Raw genomic sequence first — 20444 nt, 5'->3', positions numbered from 1 at the left:
ATGTGCACGTAAATCCGAAACACTTAACATGTAAACTTAACCTATTTACGTATTCTTGTTCAGACTCACTTTTAAATGTTTAAATGTGCTTTGTATGTATGAAGTGTTGGTGCTGATCCCTAAGGTCAGTATTTATGCACCTCTATTACAGAGAATACCGTACACGTACATGAAAGAACAAGATGCTTTCATTTCCTCCTACATGGCAGATTCACAGGAACTTCTTACTGAAGATGAAAAGGTTCTCAGCTTCACCCACTAAGGTTTAAAAACACCACGTTATTAACTCCTTGGTGCCAGAAGCTAGAACATTACCACTTCAAAAGCAATCTGGAGTTTAAAGCCAAGGAGATAAAGATGAGAGTGGTCTTATTTTTGGTCTTTAAACCTATGAACTGCAGGGAAGCCTGGAACAGTCCCACTACTTCATGTTTTATAACCTGTATGCCTTTATATATTGCCACATGCTATATATAACAAATTTCCCAGTATGTTTGTTATTTTCTGTGGGTTCCTTTTTCACTCTTCTATCTGGGATATCTCCCTTGTTTCAAGAGATCAGCTAAGGTTACTGGAGGATGCAATACATGACTCTGGGAGTTGTAACTGCTTTAGCCCAACAGGAGCCAAGAATAACATCAATGCCAAGACACTCCTTCACCTTTGTGAAGCAGCACCAAGCCCTGGAGACAGGGAAAGGCAACCTACAACGACCCAAGATTTGGTCACCTGGGTTTGAGGCTTTTTTCTTTCTTTTGCCAGAAAACAAATCCACCCAGATTATCCAAGGTTAGCATATGACCACGTGAAACCCATCTACAGACTTACTGGAACGATAAAGGAGTCTAGTCTGGGTAAGGTACCTGTTGGTTTCAATGCCCCAGCAACTGACATAGCTAGCAGACAGATTAGGGACGTAACACCTGTCACCACAACAAACCAGACATCTTTTTTTTTCTTTTTTTTTTTTCTTCCCCCCCCCCCCCCCCCCCCCCCCCCCCCCCGAGAACACCCTACTGCCCTGGTCACAGTGACATGGTAAGCCATTGCTTCCTCTCTGCCCAGATGAGGTGGCAGTTGGAAGCTGATCTGCAGATCAGAAACCAAACAGCACCTACTTCAGAAAGGCCTGGCCTTGCCTGAACCTGGGTGGAGGTCAATGATAAATATTTAACAGCAAGATGGTTTACACCTGCTACTGCAGGGTGGGGATGCTCCTCATTCCTTGATAGTCAGATATCTAATTAGTGGTGCTTGACAGCTGGCAATGCAGCAGGCTCCATTTCCTGTTGAAATGGGAAAAGGTCCACGGAGTGAAGAAATACAATGAATCTAGAACTGCCCAAAAATCCGTCTCGAAAAAATTGTGCTTTCTTCCTCTTTTCACCAAGGACAAGCAGCCTGGAGACTGCGAGAAAAAAACCCCAGACAAAAAACCCACCACCAAAAAAAAGTAACAAAGCCTATGAGCTAGGAGAGGACTAAGGCTGGCCACACAAATTCACGCTGTCTCTCCAGAACTGCCCTACTGGCAGTACTTTTTCTGACTTAAGTAAGAATTAAATCAGCCCAGCTGCTGCAAAGGTGGTATCACTGTTTCTGACAGTAAGGAAAACTGCTGAAGGGACAATGACGACTCCTAGTGATTGATGTACCTTCTGTAAAAAGAAACTTAACGTGGAGTGGGAAAACGACTTCCAAATCCTGTTACAGAAACATCTTGTTAACCCAAACTTGTCTCTGAAGTTCTCCTACTGCTGAAGACAAAAACAATGACACCTGACATCCAGGTGGCTTCATCTCCTTGGGTTACTCTCCCTGTCTCTCCTGGGACAGGTTAACATTTGGTTTAGAAGAAAAAAAAATACTAACCTGACTCTGCCATAACTAAAACCAGTTTATTTCAAAATTTGCTAATGAAACGAGTGGAAAAAAGTGGTTCATAATAGTCTGCTCATTTTTTATTTTAAAGGAAAAACGGAACAGTATTATTTCAATCATTCAAGCTGCTGTATGTGTTAGTACTGGCTAGTCATCTATACAAGCAGATGTACCTTGTCATACATTCCTATATACTAATAGCTATTATGAAGAAAATAAAATCTAATTTGAATACAGATGTAGTTATGTTTTGGGGAAAGAAGTAGTTATTTTGTTGTATTCGTTACTTAATCCTGTGTGTTTGTAAACAGATGTACATTACCTGATGAAGTGCTCCGGCTGGTAGAATAATAGCATCACCAAGAAACTGAATAACTGTACAGGTTTTTACTCCATATTCTTCAAGAAGTCTTTGGCGAAGTTTTTTATTCACATACCAACTCTGATCACGTATTGGATCATGCTCTGGTAGAACTTCTAAGCCTTGCTCTTTTGCTATCTGTAAGTACAGAAAAGATCCCATGTCACTTTCAAACGGAGTTGAACCTTCTGCTGCCAAGTTGTAAGTATACCTAACTTACAAAGCAAAACTACGGTGTTCTCTCTCCATACCCAAATGAGAATTTTAGTTAGGGATTCAAAAGAACCTCAAAGGAACTAGGAAGTCCCACTGAACTGAAGACATCTGCACTCCAACTCCCACTCCAAAATGTAAAGCTTTGCTGCCAATTCCTCAAGCTTCCGACCTTCAGTTCTGACACAGACACATGACACCATAGCCTCAGCTCAGGAAAAAAGCAGCAGATAAAACTAAGGGTCATACGGTCCTGGGCAACCTGCTCTAGGCGACTCTACCTGAGCAGAGGGGTTGACAAAAGGACCTCAAGAGGTCCCCTTCCAATCTCAACCACTCTGTGGTAACTTATTTTCCTACCATCCCATCAAGGAATTCAGAAAGAAATGACGGAGATAAAAAAAGTGCTTTCTGACAGCAACAAACTTACTGCAATAACCATTTCTCACCAAGTTAACCACAGGGAACAAGTATCACCCTTTATCAGTTGCTAATCAATCATAGTGACTAAAGATAAAAAAACACATATCCAATCCATCTGTCATGACTCAGGAGACAATTATCTCATTAAAAACAATGATGTTTATCCATACTGATATTAAATATACTTAATTAGGTGATGCAGAGCTTGAAACTGTTCTTGTTTACCACCACCTTTTTTCTGTACTAAAAATGTACTAAGATTTTATCTTTTCTCAGCAGCAAAGCAGTCCCAAGGTCTAGTTAACAATTAATCTCCAATTCACTATTTCAAAAATACCACCACATGAAAAATACAAGGTGGTAAGCAGTTCACTCTGGATATCACGGCAAGCTGTGGCAGTAAATGACAAACTTTATTACCTAGCATCTTAAGTGCTTCTGTTTTAAACCTGCTGCTCAAAGACCTTCACAATATCCCTTAATTGCTTTGAAAGAAGAAATGCCGAGTAATACTCACTGTTCACCTATTCCCTCGCATTCATGATTCTGTTCACAATTTTTCTGAACTGAAGAGCCACCACCCACTCTGTGAGCGTCGACTTTTTGACTGAACGGAGAAGTCTCACTGTGTAATTCATCTCTCCTGGAATTAGCTGTATTTATTTTACTCCCTCCGCAGTTCAGGTTGCCAAAGAGCAAACGTTTCAGTCACCAGAGGACAGCTGCCCTGGGACTGGAACACTGCCTTATTGTCCATGAGAATCTTTACTACTAAATTTCTTAGGCTCCTCCTGCTCACAGTAGAGACCCTGGCCTCCAGCCTGTTTATGGACCCCTTTGGTTCAGCTAGTTAAAACTCATCTGATTTTCCTTCCGTAGTGAAGACAGTGAAGCCTACTTTCCCTCAAGTGCTATTTGGTATTTCTGTCATCTGTCAAGACCACCTTCTAGAACATGAAAACATGCTAAGGACAGGGCACAGAAAACTGCTTCCAAGATGGTATCTCTAAATCTAATACCACTGATGGATACTCATCCTATGCTCTAAGTAACAACCTGAAAGATTCTGATATGGCTCACATGCAGCTGAAGGAACATCTACACTATAGCTAGCACTGAGTAAGTCTGCTGGCCTTGGGTGCACTATCCCCCACTGCTTTCATCTTCACCAGGAGCCAAAGCATGTTCTTTGAGCTAAGTGAAGCAACGCAAGAGTCCTTATGAAGATCAGTGGCTGCTGGCTTGCAAGGTCAGGGTGTTTCGCATGGGACAATTCACAAAAATTTCAGCATCTGATAATGCAAGAATGGATCAGTGACAGAAAAAGATTACCCTACAAATTATCCTTTGTATGAAGAGAAGGACAAGAATAGATCACCATGGCCTTCTGAGCTTTCAGAGTTTGCAGGCTACCTGTAACTCTTACAAGTGAGTACGTTATCATGTTACTTACTTGATTTGTTGATGATGTAGCAGGTAAATTATGATTTATGCACTATAAAGGAAATAATTTTGCTTCCTTTCCTTACCTTCCCTAAGCACAGGGGCAGGATTTGTGGGTTTTGCCAGCTCCCTTTGATTTACCACCAGTTACTTGTATTATATTTTTAAAATATGTATTATAAATCTAACCTTTTGCAGAAACTCCCTTATTTTGTCAGCATCTTTGCCAGCATAAATGTGCCATAAAGCACCAGGTAATTCACTTGAATCTTTCAACCGCTTCCTTAAAAGGTCATCCAAATCTTCCTCTTCCAACTTCTTCAAAACTCCTAAGATTCAACAAAAAAAAAATTTTAAAAGTGAGAAAAACTTAAACCCAACACCCTTCTGAACTTCTTGTGTGAGGACTGAGCAGATCAGTGTTTGGTGAATACAAGAGAAGCCCCCAGATGATCTTTTTGTTTGGTATTTGTAATTAGTTACTAGAACATGAACGTCATAAACAGCTTAAAAGCAATGCTTAATTTTTAAACTTTTTTGTATTTCTTGAATTTGGTAAAATATTTTCCTACCTGAAATAAACGAGCAGGGCTGGCATCAAAAAATTAAACTACTAAAAAAGGTGTTTTCCTGCAGTCAGCAAAAGTAGTGTTTTGCACGCTGTTCTGCAATTAGAACTCTCCCAATGTAAGTTTTGCTGCTATTAACTCAGTGCATAAGTGAAAACGAAGCAAATAGAAGACAGTGAACTTTACTGCAGCTCTGTTGGTCACACCCAAAATCTACATTTGCTGATTACGGAGCATGGGGACAAAAGAATAAGGGTGAAGAAACAAAACTATTTCAGGGATTCAAAGACTGTTTCACATAAGTAATAAACCTCATACAAGATGACTAACATGTACCAATTTAAGCTCTCCAGTCCTGAAAAATTACATTACAGTCCAAATTCAATAGACCAAACGCAGTGCATCCAGAGGGAGCAGAGTAAACAGAAGGTTTGGCAAATACATCATCCTGACATAATTGTTAGGACTACCACAGCTTCCAGAGAAAATCCTTCATCCTGCACTTTCATTAGCCCTGCCACAGAAACAGTACATCAATTAGAGCTAATGGCAAAAAAAGTGAAGAGAGTTTGAAATACCATTTCATAATTCATGAACTGCAGTGTATTTTATGCAGAATTAATGTGTGTGCAAATTCTTGAAACAAAGAATCTCCCAGGTTTAAGCAAGTACTTATGGATATCATTCATCCCTTTCAGAAGAACAGTGTCAATTTTAAAAGCGACAGATCGTTCAGTACATCTACACCTCTTACAGTGAGCTTTCCTTACCTGATTTGGAAAGTACTCCATTTCCTTTTGCTATGCCAACATAAACAAGGATGTTCACGACATCAGAAACTTCAATATGGAGATTTGTGGTTCCTATATCATGGTCTTTAGTAGCAGCCACACCTATGTTACAAGACAAAATTAAGATTTGTTGTATTGCATATTCACCTTCAAATAAAACGTGCGACAGCTGAGAATGAATTTCTGAAGGTACATGACACATCACAGAAAACCTTTTTACATACAGACAGGCTTTAATGTGGAAAATACTGAGATACAGAAACTACAAACATGCTGTTGTTTCCCTTGCTAAACAGAAAACGTTACTTTTTAATAGAGCTCTTGAGATATCTCTCAGCCCAGGTAACTGTCCCTAGGTAGCAGCTGTGTCAGAACCAAGCACATTTCAGCAGAATAATGAGAGACATTTCCTAACCACCACGTTCCTTCTCCACCTTTCAGGTTGTTCAGACCAAAATGTAACTGCAATGAATACACAAGGCTGTAAAATTGAATGTGTCACTTTTATGACTGGCTGTAAGCTGATGTCTTCATCAAAAGAAATCCCCAAGCAGAAAGAAAAATTAATTTTTGTTCTAACAGGTGAAAACATACATGCTTAAGTCAAAAAGACACTAAGCCTTGCAGCAAGATTACATGAAACTGTCATTAATAGTTCAGTTCTTTGGACCCATGCCTTTATCAACACCATTAATAAGTTTATTTCGAAGGACATCTGGAGAACTTGCTAAATCAAAGTCATCATGCCACAAATTACAACTCAATTCTTGTCCTATTACAGCAATTTGTAAAATAGAATTGAACAAATTTGTTTGCAAAAGAAGGAGCAGCTGGAAAAGGTCCGAGGGAAACAACCTTTTCTGAACACGTTTTTGAGTGTACAGCATACAATACAAATAACGAGAAATACACTGAGATTTATGACCAGACTTATGAACACAATATTTCACAGCGTTTTGTCATACAGCATTATTAAAAGATAGGATCTGCCTTTGTGTAAAAGCAGCTAACCATTTCTATGCTTCAAAAGACTGTAACAGCACAAGAAAACACAGAAAGAAATGCAGAAGCAAATTAACTCTTATGCCTGAGGTGTATGCACTGTGCAAATCAGTCAAGTATTTCTCTTAAATTCAGTGAACAATTCTCCAAGCAAGGTCAGCCTTCTATCAAGCACTATAACGTGCGATATCCCTCACTTTTAAGGGAAGAGGTAACTACTACACTTCAAGGGCATACTCACCATAGGCACTGCATAGCCTGGGTCCCAAATCTGGACGGACAAAGAATCCTGGCAGGTGAGAAGCCAAGTTTAGTTTTCCTTCTGGACTACAATATTCGGGCAAGGGTAAACTTTTTAGTAAGTCCTCATACCTGCAGGAGAAGAGGAAGGAGAATGCAAGTGAATGTGTGTCTCTACACAGAGAGAAAAAAACCAACACGGAGATATTAAACTCAAATACCTGGCTGGCATCATAGCCTTGAAGTCTTCCCCAGAAGGCCAATCTTTCAGTTTTAGTAGAGCTGTTTCCCCATTTTTTATTTTCTGCCGTTCTGCAGGTAACACAGAAATTATTAAAAACTAATACACTGTAGGTGTACTTTCATTTACTCAACTAAAATAGGTAACGAGCTCTTAACCCGTCTGTAAAGATTTCATTCATGAAACAGGAGATAATTCATTTTGAGACTCAAGAATGATACAAAACAACTCAACCAGTTGAGGAACAATGACATTTGTCTGGTTTCTTAGTCAGACATTACAAGTACAGTAGCGCACCTTTAATTCTTCAAACGTACAAAATGCAAGCTTCCATCACATTCTCTGGAAAGATTACCCAGAGCTTTCTTTTTAAAATGAAGTTTCTTCAAAGCCTCAAGATCCATAAAGAATATTTTTAACTGCAGTTTCTAACATTGACCATGTTCAGAATCAATGGAATAATACATTTAAAGTAACGTACTTGAAACATCTTCAAAACCATCCCAGAACTCCTTGACGTTGGTGTTTGAAATAATACTGTCTTTGCAATTCAAAATATCAGCTTGCTGGTTTCCAAAATCTAAACTAATTGACTCGGCTTTCCACAGACTGAAGTTCATTTTCTTATGCATACCGGACACTAAAACAGGCTGTAAAACAATAAAATGATAATTTAAAAAAATCAATATATATCCTTTCACAAGCAAACACCTTCATTGATACTGCAGTACAAACGCATCTGAAACGCACACTGAAAGACCTCGGCCCTACTGAGCTGTTAAGACTTCCTCCAACAGCAACCATACCCGAGATGTCACACGCGCATCTTTCTGGAATATGAATCTCCGTAATTTCTTATTTACTTTCAGCAGTTAAGTGAAGTTTTAACTACACAAGGTTCGTATGTGGGCTACACCTGACAAGCTTTTGCCCACTGCTAACAATACGTTTTCAAACATGGAGTTAGGCAAATCTGTCCTTCAACACACCTCCCCCAGAGCTCACACCGAGGTCGCTTTATAGACTGAACGGCTCAATACCTACCCTTCCTTGTTTCCAGCAGTCTTTGAAGAGCTTCCAGTTGTTGCTGTTTTTATGGTCTCTGAGCCACAAAACATGCTTATCACAGATCCATGAATACTGAATATCACTGTACCGTTTACTGCAGTCATCCTGAATACATTTTCTATCATCCTTTGGCTCATCTTTTATTTCAGATTTTACATTTATCTTTGGTGCTCTGTTTGGTGGAATCTTGTTTTCTACTACTGAAGCAATTATGTCATCAAGAATGTTCGGCATAGTCCTTCCGCTCTTGCCACTCTATTAGAAAACAAACAAATGTATGCTTAAACAACACAAACCCAAATAAAGTTAATGCAATTCCTTTTGCAGTAGAATGACAACATTTCATTACCAATTAGAAGCCTGCAGTTATCTACTTCCTTTGCAGAAAACTGCATACATTCCCACATGGAAAAAGTCAGAAATACAGAGTTACTACAAAATACAATATATTGGAAGCTTCCTTTATTTTGTCAGGTTAAGGCTTTATTTAACTTAACGGACATTTTCTTTATAGTAGCTATCAATTATAACTCTTTTTTTATATATATATATATATAAAATATATATATATATAAAATAAATAAATATTAAAAATGTTAAGGCATATGTGTGCATATAAGTTTTAACTATAAACGAGTATTTAAAGCAACACAGCTATCAGACTGCTCTAACTAAAAAGTACCAAAACAAACGACAGAGGTGATCAAATCCTGACATAAAAAACATGTTGTCTTGTAAACACTTACTGCTGTTCCTGTTGAGTAAACTGGAGCAAAAGCAATACCCGCATCTGTAGAACCTAGACGCAGTTTGCCTGCTGTTGTAGTTAACAAATCTCGTAAGGTTGAGCCCTGCTCATTGTTCTGCGATGCAGGAGGGGAGCTTTTACAGTTCTGGGACTCCAAATTATCTTGGTCTTTCTCCTCCTTTGAATGTTTTCCAGGACATTCTTTATTCTCTAAAACAAAAATAATCTACATTAGAAGTTTATACTGTTGTATTACAATGCAGACATAGGAACAGCACCAGTATCCTGCATTTTATAGTGGTGGTAATATACTGTAGCACTAGCACTTTATTCACCTGAAAACACACCAGAGGATGAACTAGATCCTTCAAAATGCAGTCAAACTGTGTGACAATGAAAAGGCCTTCCTCAGCATCTCAGACATGCAGCTGAGTGAGTACCTGTCACAAATAAGAGATGCTGTAGCTGGAAATACTGCTTTATTACACACGCATTCCACTAGTGGCTCTTCAATTCCGTATCACTAGTGCCCCCAAAGTCACGGACATGGTATAACCATTTCAAACATATACCTTTCTTTTCTTCTCTGGCTTTCTGCTCTGCAAGATCAGCTAACCAATGCAGCGGTGACTGGGATTCAGGCGGCGTTAACTTGCTGTCTGTGCTTACATCACTCCTTGGACTTGTATTACCATTTGTCTCGGACTTTTGAGGAGTATTCTGCTGTTGAGACTCAGGCATGCACAGAGAAATTTTATTACTGTGGTTAAGGACATTCTGCAAAACCTGTAAAGAACAAATTTATTTTTAGTATGTCACTTTGCTTTAATGTATTTCAAAAACAAGGCTAGCACTTCACCACCGTGTATGTAAATTAAAATGCAACTGTTACTATTCAAATACAAAAATCCACAAGAATCAGAACACCTGAACAAACTGTGATGTATTTTAGACTTACCTGAGACACACCATTCATCGCAGGGAGCTTGCCAGCTTGCGTGCTCTGCTTGCTGGTACACTGACAATGGGATTTAATTTCAAATTTTTCTCTAATATTATGCATAGCATCTAAAAGATCTGTCAAAACTAGAAGACAATTAAAGAGAAAACCATCAGAAGATTTGTGACCTTCTTTACAATACATGCACTGTAATGCTAAAATGCTATCTCTAAACCTTTTAAAAATTTAAACTATTAAAACCGCTAAATTTAACACTCAAAAATACTAGAAAAGACTGTCCCATTTACCTTAAAGCTTGTGCAGGAAGAGACAAGGTCTTTAATTAAATAAGTGCCCACCACTCTTCTGAAGAATCTAACCTTCACTCTGCATTCCCATTGCATGGCACGAACCAAGCAAACCAGTCATTCATTATTTACTCATTGCTCAATGGGTGCATCACTGCTTCACGTAATGAAACCGTCAAACTACAGACTGAAGCGAGCCATGTCTTGACAAAAAAATTACTACGTGATCATGTAATTTAAGGCTGTTTGGTAATGGGTACGCACAGAAGAACCAAATCAATGCTACGTAGGGAGTCTTCACTGTGCTGTTTCCAGATGAGTGGTTCACTTCACAATTTAAAATTAAAACCAGTTTCAGTCTGGAACCTGTTCTGGGGAATGTCACAATTTGAATTTATTATGGAATCTAACCAACCTTCATTTCTACGTGAACTAACATGCAACAGCCCATAAAATAATGACTGCGTCTGTATTTCCAGCTTAAAATAACTTGGGAATTTACTTAACAAGTTTAAGGGTTCCTCTGAGTTTTTCTATGGTCTGCATCAATGCTGCCAGAGATCACAAGTGAAGTTGTGCTAACAACTACCACACTAACTAACCATGCTTCTTCATAACATTTACTTGGTTGTAACAAAAATTTTGAATTTAGCTGGGTTTAGGATTACTGCTGAAGTTTTTCATTTATCACAAGCTCTTTCCCTGTGTTTTGCTTTAAGATGCTCAATCAGATGTCCAATCAAAACCACACATGAATTTTTTCTTTTTTGGGTGGGTGAAGGGGACAGAAAACAGTAAAAAACGAATCCCCAAAGATCTGTTGCCGCATAATGCTCCTCAGCAGCACTATTTAAGATTTTCTTTCAACAGGTAAGGTCAGATCTATTAAGTACATTCTGGCTGTTTTATTCTGCTCTGAAAAGGTACAAAAAAGTTACACCAAACACCCTCAATTTCTTCACTGCCTGTCCCCAAAAGCACTTCAGACATCTGTCAGCTCACTGCACTTTCTCCCTTCATCATCTCTGCCCCTTGCTGTTAAATGCCCAGATTCACTTGCCTTCCTGCAATGGTTTGACACAATTTGCAGGTTTTTAAATAGAAAATGCGAAGTTTCAAGAAACAACTCTGGGCCCTCTTCACAGAAAGACCTGGGAAAAAACACATCCTGCTTGCTCACAGGTGGTCTTACCAGAGCCTGGAATAATCTGTGTCGGCATCAGGTGTTTGTGATCATGAGGCTGTCCCTTCACACACTTCATCCAGGCATACAGCTCCTTATCTGCAAAGTAACATTGCCAATTGTTTTACTTTACTCACAGTGGTATAGAGACAGAGCTAACTAACATTTTTCAGATTTGTTTTAGTTAGAAACGGTTTTCTAAACACACTGTGAGTCTTCTGTCCTGGTATCCTGTGTGACAAAGATTGGCATACAACAGCTACTTTTCACAATACAGAGAAGAATAAAGAGTTCTAACAATACTGAAATAGCTGCATCTGTAACACAGACGCCTGCCAACAACCTCAAAGTTTTGAGGTATATTCCCTTTATTATGTTTAGTGACTTGCCAATTCAGCGTAAGCTGGAATCCTTTAAGTTGAGGCAGTGAGACTCCCCTGATGAATTCTAACATGGAAAAGAGACACAATTAGGCTGTGATTGTATGGTTAATTTAATTTGATGCAATCCACGCTCCAACAGCTCCAAAGTGGCTGTCTTCAACCAGAGAGGGCCACACAAGCTAAACATGAACTTTTAACCGAATCAACTCTCTGATTTGGTCTACCACGCAGCTGCACCGATGTTACTGGTGGCACAGAGAGGGAAGTTGCACCATACGTCAGATTAAAGCAACCATGAAACCACAAGTCTGTATGTATTGGTTGAAAATTGTCTGTGGCAGCAAAGAGGGCCTAACTGGTAGGAAACAGGCTTTCGATAATGTTTCAGGAAGACTGTCCCTGCCCGAAAAATATGCAGTGTAAAGACAAGACAGAGGAAGAACAAGAGCAAAAAATGCCTGGCCAAGCAACTGGTCCCCAATTTGCTCTGTGATTTTGGGGCAGAAACAGGAATGCAATTTCTCTCTCGACCCCTGGTCTTGTATCCTATCTAATGGACTGCCAGTTTTAAGAGACTTTACTTTTACAAAAAGAGTTCTTTTTACTAGCTTGCTCAGCTCCAGCAACGTAAGCTAAGGAGTACACTAAAGAAAGCATTTAGCACATCTAAAGCATTACATTCTTACACTGTAATAGATACACACGTACCAAATGCTCCTTTCAGATAAATATTAGATTTGTTAGCCATTGTGTAGTTTTCGTAACTCCTAAAACATTGAAATATGTAACGGGTAGCAAACAAATCAAATCAAAAACCAAAATAGCCTGTATCTACTTCATGTATTTTATCACTGAAATGCCATAACGTGGCACTCCACCTGATGGTGCCACGAACTGTCTGAAGGTAACAATGGATGCAGAGTCATTCATTCATGCAGTACTGATAGAAGTCGCTGATAAATAACCTAAGTATGGAATATTTAAACCTCTAGCATTCCTGCTGAAGCAGGGGGAAACCAGTTCTTCCCCGTTACATTCAGGCAACTGTAAAAACAACTACCAGTTCCAGGAAAAATGGTGTAATTATATAGAGACGTGGTTCTGAACTTTGTATGCGAGTGCCAAAGGAGAGATACAGTTCACATGAATCCTACAGCATCGTTAGAAATAAAGCTGCGGAGAGGGACGCTATCGTACTGCTTTTGCACGTTATGTTGGGATGAACGGTAAAGAGAAAGTCTTCCCTGTTAAGGGGACTGAAAAGAAGCCTGCTTCTGTATACTGCTTTTTGTAAGCTTTGAAGGTATTTTACTAAAACTTTCCTGGCTGGTTAACACGCACACTATAAAAAGCCTCTGACCGCGTGTTCCCACTAGGGTAAATAATGTTCGGCGTATATCCCAAGCCACGTCAGATGGATGCAGACACATGCACACACAGAGGCTTAAGCCAGTTGAGAGCCGCTGAAGCAGCCTCCAGCACTGAAACATTAATGACTGTTCTCAGTATTAAAAACCGCCAACGTTAGTTCTCTAGAAACTTCAGGATTTGATGGAAGTCTCTGGGAACATCCTAGAACCACAGTGGAGGAGACCTCTAACCGCAAGCGAAGGACAAAGGGGATGGTCTCTCCATTTATCAAACATCTGCCATCTAACGGTTAAACTTTTATTTTACCGACATTTCACATCTGTGACATTATGCTGCTATGACAAACATGGAAATGCTTTTTGAAACAGCATTATACTTGAATCAGTTCCTGGCGCAGTGTTTGACCGCACGACTGTGCCAGGGCACAATGCCTGCCACCCAGGGGAAGGCAGTCCTTTCCAACAAGCAGCCTGAGCACCATGTCACAGCCGAGGGCTGAATCACCAGATCAATCTTCCAAGCCATTCTCTCTTTCAACTGCAACCAGGCTGGGTCACTCAGAAATCACAGGCCTGTAAGTCAGTCCTGTTGTACTTCACTATAGACTAAACTAGCCACTCCCATTAAAGCACAGGAATTAAACGAAGTATGTGTGTAGGCTGCTGGATTGTGAAACCCCCATTAATGCTCATTTTGAATACCACGTAAATTGTTTTTCTCCATCTCTTCTTTTTTTATAATAAAAACCAGGCTGTTAAGTCAATAAGACAAACCATGTACTTCCGAAGGGAGGACCCCAGAAAGCACTCATATCAAGGCAAGTCTTGGCAGTGAGTTACCATAAAGCAGGGAGGTGTAACGGAGTGCCAGTCTCACAGCTAAGAACAAGATTTAACCTTGAGGGGCAAGGCACCAGCAATCCAAGACAATCCACACAAAAAAAGACTGAAAAGCGGACAAAGACCTAAAATAGCCCCCACAGCAGTTGCTTTCTGAATGACTGATTCTAGATTTACCAACAAAAAAGGAGGCAAAAAAGATCTAAGAGAAACTAAAACACACAAGCAGTAATTTAACACTTTACAGAAAGGCAGTTACACTAGTGGATCAGCAGCTCTGCAACAAATGAGAATAAACAGCCTATACAATGCTCTAGCTCATAAAGAACTGACCTCTAGAACTTTTTCTTTCCTTTGCCTTGTAACAATCTAGGCAGACCACAAATCCACATTTTTGGCAGACCCAATGAATGTTAAATAATGTGGCTTCACATGCATCACACATCTCACGGACTCCTCTCACTGCTCTCTTCCATGCAATTTTGGCTGAAATACAAAAAAAGCAGAATAAAAGGACTGAAATTTAAATGCAAAGCACAGAATGAATAGTCTTTATAGATGAAGCATTCGTAATTTTCCCCTCAGACGCAAGTGGGTGTGGGGGGAGGAAAGTGATCCTTCATAAACAGGCCATCAGCATTTACCCTCTTAGTTGCATTACACAGCATCCCCATCAATGCTATTATTCATACACTATAAAGAAATTAAAGTATCCAAAAAACACAGGCCAAAGTAATATAGAAAGAACATTCCTGCTCAACAAGAGTAGGCTGCAAGTACGAAGAAGAGCTTCTTCAACATGTACTTCTAACCCCGTGCAATGAAGAGAGCTGGTTTTTTCATCTGACTGCCAATGGGACATGTTTAATCTCAAGAGAAGCCAAACCGGTGAGCTGGATGGTTAGAGTCGGGGGGGTGGGAGGGGGGGTGGGGGGTGCCTGTCCCAGAGACCTGGCTCATACTTCTGCTTTCTGCCCTACCTCCTCCTCCTATTGCCTGGAATTAGCCACGCCACCAGTGCGTTTCCAGCCTGTGCCCATCTGCTGTGGGCCAGAAAGACGAACCGTGGCTTTGGTAGGGAGATGATGCTGTTAGCACATGCTTCACGTGGCACATGCTATCATGCTATTCTCCTTTGTTCTGGGAAGGAGACACCTCAGAAACACAACGTCTGTTGGCAGGAATCAGTACCTGGCTCACTGCAGGCCTTAGCCTGGAGCTGGCCGCTCTGGCTGGAAAGCTGGAGGCCAAGCTGGGAACCAGGCTGCTCCAGTCCCAACAGCAGCCTGGACCTGGCCCAGCACAGCCACCAGTGTAGGGAGGGGGAATGTGCTGGCCCGCTGAGGAAGGTCCTTGCCCCTTCCCGACATACTCTCTTACAAAACAGCCTAGAAAAATCCAGTGTGACAATCTGGTGAAGTGAGCTACTCAAAAGGAAGCAATGGGTCACGACAAACGCAAACACTACAGTAAACTGCAGAACACTTAAGAGCATCCTTACCGTCTTTTTTCACCCAGGACATGGCTGTTTTCTCAGATGTTACTAACTGACAAAATTTATCACCTATGATATCTAGAATGTATTTAGAAGTTTCTAAGTCCAGTTCATCATCATCATAGTTTTCATGTGTCCATAAACTCAGCGCTTCATCATCATATTGATCAGGAGAGGAGAAACCATCTATTCTAACCACTCCGTTCTTACTAAAAGATAACCTAAAAATGAAAACAGACAGTTTAACTGCATAGAACATACTCTGTGACTTACAGTTTACTTGCTAATTTACCTTACTGCTTATGTCGTACCAGTAAGTTTTCTTTACCTGCTTCAGCATCCTGCCATATCTTCTAATTTAAAAACAAATCCTACTGCCAAACATAGTTTTAAAACAAACAGTAAGAAAGCATGAAAACTAGAATCAACTTTTAAAGCACTTTTTGTACTCAGTTTACTCAGCATGTTCTCCCTGTAATATTTATTACTGCTTTAAAATTGCAGACAGGAAAATTATCTTCCCGCCCCCCAAAGTTTCACCTATTCCTTGCCTTTGATTTTTGGAGTGTCGTGACAGCAATCATTCCGTCTATTTTATAGATCTTTCTATCCTACTGCTCTCATACTCAGAAAACACTATATTTTAAGTCTTTCTAGGCAGAATATATCACTAATAAAAGGTAACTTTTTGTACCTGCTGCTTTCTGACCTTTAAAATAACTAAAGGCTTTCCTGTTATCCTACCCAATACCATTCTACTAACCCTACCCATATTTGGCCTCTTTTTAAGCAATAAAATTAATTATTCCATCTTGCACAGTACAGGATAATTCATTATACATACGCTATTATTATAATAGTTAAGGAATTTTACAACAATGCTAGTAAAACAGTCCTTAATTCAGAACTAAGTACCAAAAATGATATTCAGATATGTATTTCATGAAGAAGAAACAATTTGCAGTTGTGACTTCCAACAGTAGTGCAAACTTCGTTTACAATTCAAGCCCTACCATCTAAACACAGTGAAAATAATTAAACTGCTGTAAAATTCACCACCAAGTATTCAAAACATTCAAATTTTTAAATTCTGTAACTGTGTTTTAAAATGTTGGCAAAATTTTATCACTTATGTTCTCTCTTTTGTGCAGAAGTAAAAACCCAGAACTGTGACACTGCCGCACTAGGAAGCAAATATTCTTATGCAGAAGGTATTCTGAGTCCAACCTTGAAATGATTCCTGTAGGACTACCACGTCTTGCAACTAAAGCTTCATTACAAAAAGTTAAACCCAACCTAGGAAACCATTTCCTGTCCAGAGTTAGCTGGATATATACTGACAACATAGCCCACGCACAAATTAAAGCCATTTTGTTGTGTCTCAATAGCTGTGCTCCCTGCACCACATATGCTACGCTGCATCCTGGGGAATTTTCTTCCCGACTTGTGAGTTTTCCTTCAAGGGCCATTAATTGTGAAAAAGGATGTCACAACTCCTCTGTCCTCAGAAAACTCCCAGAAAACCTTGAGCAGCATTCCCACCATATACTGGCATAAGAACAATTACAAATAAATGCAACTCTGTGGTTGTACAACTTGTCTAGAACAACTGAAGCTTGCCTTTTGAAAATCCCACTTCAAATGTCAGACACCTGTGTAATGGTGATGTGCTGTATTTTCTGCTTGCCTAAGGTACACTGGGCAGCTGTTCTGATGTCTCTGCTATAAAGCTTTAAATGCAATGAAGTCAATCCACAAAAGAAGAAATACAAATGTAAATACTGTTAAATTAGACAGTGTCTTTTATCAGGCAGACTGAGCCAGAAAAATCAGACAAGCTTTCAAGCACGCAAGTCCTTTGTCAGTATTTAGAAGTTAAACCACCACATCATCAGGAAAACAGCCGTACTTACCGCCGAAAGTAGTAAAATCTACAAAACACTGGTGAGTGAGTTGGTTCTTCTCCCTTCTTACTTCTTATTAACCTACATTCTCTGCATTTTTGCAAATTTGGTCCTATTTCAGAGCAAGAATCATCCTGCAAAAAGGACTCTCCCGTCTGCTTCAGCTTCTTTACTTTGCGCCAATCTTTTAACACTGAGCGAGGTATACCAGCTGCAAAAATAAGCAGAGTTTCAGATGAGGTACTGGCAGACCTTATTGGCAGAACCCAGTCAGAACAGTCAGCGTTCAACATTTCTGAAAGTACATACGTTACCTGCCTAACATACTTCATTATTACTTCCATTTGTCCCACCTGTCAGCACTGAACTTTAAGAAGGATAGGTAACAATTAAACTTAAGACAAGCAGAAGCACAGTTAACTATCTGATGAGCTACCAGGAATACCCAGGACACTGTATTTTCTCTTATATTAGCTGTACTGTTCACCAAATATTCCATCAAAACCATCTTCAGAATCTCATTCTTACAAAACAAGCCAAGAAATACAATACCTCAAGAAAAAAAGGTTTGAACTGCTTCAAGTGAAGATGTATGCAAAAATGGCAACAATTTCATGAACGAAAGCAAACCTTAAAAAAACCCAAGAAATCCTACTTCTTGAAAACTCATTTTCGCTGAGGGTTACAGATATGATTACAGAAGAACAGCTCTATTCACACGTAACTCAACTGAACTTGATCTAAAATATCCGGCATAAGGAAGAACAGAATCAATTTGCTCTCTGTCAAGTTTGTGGCTTTGCAAGGCTAAGCAGTACAGTTCTATTTTCAACATGAAAGTCAGCAGATCTGACACTGAGTAACACCAGGAGCAAGAAGAGTACTGGGTAATATGTGCAATTTGCACACGTGCATTTTGAAACTGAACCCTGTCGTTATTTAACCAGGCTTTCATTTCAATGACTTTTAAAAAAAAGTGGCACTGGTTTTATCTGCAGATAGACAGAAGTACCTGTCATTTCATCTATCACTACTCTTGAAAAGCTCACATTCTGTAAAGAGGGATAAAGAACGATAGAGAGGTCAGGGTACTAACTTTGGACTTGGTACTTGGGTTCAGATCTGTATTTTGCCAGCAACGACTTGCGCAAACTCTGCAAGTGACAGACTGCCTGTGCCTGAGTTCATGGCCTACAAAACGCGCTCTCAACTTGCCTAAGGAGCATGACGGTAACTGGATTACAACTCTAGAGTAGAAAAGGCCAAAGTACAGGTTTGCTAGTCCAAAACAATGTTTTCTGCCTCGGAACCAGAGATCCTGGGTGGCATCTGGGAACTGCTAGACTTCAAGCTCTGTGGGCAGGAACTTGGAAGACCCCCAACGCTTGCAGAACTGTAAAACGCCTTGCTTTGCAGGAGGGAGCCTTGCAGCCTGGAGCTCTGAGCGCTCTGGCTAGCACACAGGCTCCTGGGGCTTTCCAAAACGGCATCAGGACAAAGCAGTTTTCAACCCTGGCAGTACTCACATACCACCCACGTTGCAAAACTGCCACCGAGCCCCCAGTCCTGAAGCACAATTATCTTCAGCCACCGACAGGGACCCCAGGCAGCTGTCCCATGGGGACCTGTTCTTTCCTGAAAGCTCCTCAAGGTTGACTGTATTTTTGTATAAACCTCTGTGGAAGCAATTCTTTTTAAGAAAATCTCTGACCAGCTCTCTCTCAGAAATTATAAGAAAGCTTCCCCCCGCAAGATAAACGGACAGGACTATCAGAAGCATCTATGTAATGGGCCAAGTAGGAGAAATGGACAGAAAGAGCCCTGGTCTATTAAGACTTCGAGAGAAGATGGGAAGCACAAGAAGCTGTTACCACAAGGACAGGCCCAGTGTGTTCATGTGCAGGACACAGGCTGTGCAACTGACAACAGAATGCAATACCCATTCCCACCCATTTCCCAAGCTAAGTTCCATAATGCATTATCACGTATCGCTTTTATTCTCAGGTACCACTAGCCAAGACAAGAAGTCACTGCCTTCCCTTATCTTAGGTAAGCAATCCTTCTACAACAAACCCACAAAAAATCTTCTGCAACAATAAAAAGGTCATGAAGACCCATGTTAGACGCATACATTTTCAGTTTAAGAAGCAAAACCCAGAAAGATTTTATAGGCATGTTCTCCTTGATCTTCCCTTGAGTTGGGTGGGGGAAAGGGGAAAAAAAAAAAAAGTATGCAATACTACTATCACTGGACCCAAGCCAGAATACCTCAGACAGACTGCAACCCAGTCTGTCTTCGAGCACCCAGAACAACTTAGGAATCAAGTACTCACAGATACCAGAAAAGTAACTTTATACACTAGGCAGTGAAAAGCCAAAGAATGTAATTACAGGGAGCAGGACTAATTTTTCTTACTACCTGTACTTAAAAATTCTTGCAAAAAAAAAAATTTAATGGCGGACTTTCTCATACTCAACCAGAACAAAGACAAAAGAATAAGTCCTTGGAGAAGAATAAATTGGGATAAAAAACAAGGTAAGTTCTTAAAATAAAATCCCTCACGTTGGCAGACCAGTTTCTCTTTTCAGATGAATCCAGTTACAATCTGCTACATGCTACAGTATTACATTTAAATTGAAATCTATATTTCCCTAAATTTCTTTCTTCCTTTTAAACAAGAGGGTTGTTAACGCCATGTAATACACAAGCTCATTAGGAGTGTGAAATGAGTCTCCCTCAAACCTTTCATTAAATTAACCGAATCATAACAGAGTGGCATCAGGCTCTCAAGGAACTGCCTCTGGCTTCCTGATCAAAGGATGAATTAAAGTTCAACAGAGAATCTTTCCTTCCAGTAGTGCTCTAAAAATAAATGTGTTAGATCTTTAATAATAAAAAAATAAAAATCTATACAAATGGCACAACTATACGCACCACTCTGTTCAATTCTGATGGACAGCATAAACCAGTTTGTTTACTGCTTATTTTTAGGCCAAGAACCAGTTTGTTAACATATATACATATACACAGAAAACGCTGA

General features: G+C 39.9%; 1 protein-coding gene across 3 annotated transcripts in view; it reads right to left on the bottom strand.

The window, feature by feature from the left end:
- Positions 1-20444, bottom strand: part of JMJD1C (jumonji domain containing 1C) — a 165996-nt gene that overhangs the window by 4615 nt on the left and 140937 nt on the right. For all 3 annotated transcript variants that reach the window (XM_056351587.1, XM_056351588.1, XM_056351589.1), the window contains 14 exons: positions 17413-17614; positions 15506-15720; positions 14338-14490; positions 11421-11510; positions 9939-10066; positions 9553-9766; positions 8979-9190; positions 8209-8487; positions 7646-7814; positions 7145-7235; positions 6925-7055; positions 5661-5783; positions 4511-4650; positions 2204-2380 (listed from right to left, as the gene is read on the bottom strand). In XM_056351587.1, coding sequence (XP_056207562.1) covers positions 2204-2380; positions 4511-4650; positions 5661-5783; positions 6925-7055; positions 7145-7235; positions 7646-7814; positions 8209-8487; positions 8979-9190; positions 9553-9766; positions 9939-10066; positions 11421-11510; positions 14338-14490; positions 15506-15720; positions 17413-17614 — 2324 coding nt within the window. The remainder of the gene's footprint in view (positions 1-2203; positions 2381-4510; positions 4651-5660; positions 5784-6924; positions 7056-7144; positions 7236-7645; positions 7815-8208; positions 8488-8978; positions 9191-9552; positions 9767-9938; positions 10067-11420; positions 11511-14337; positions 14491-15505; positions 15721-17412; positions 17615-20444) is intronic.

The sequence above is a fragment of the Falco biarmicus genome, chromosome 9 (genome assembly GCF_023638135.1).
Source record: "Falco biarmicus isolate bFalBia1 chromosome 9, bFalBia1.pri, whole genome shotgun sequence".
Lineage (NCBI taxonomy): Eukaryota > Metazoa > Chordata > Aves > Falconiformes > Falconidae > Falco > Falco biarmicus.
Note: the sequence above shows the minus strand (reverse complement) of the source record. Positions and strands in the feature narration are given on the sequence as shown.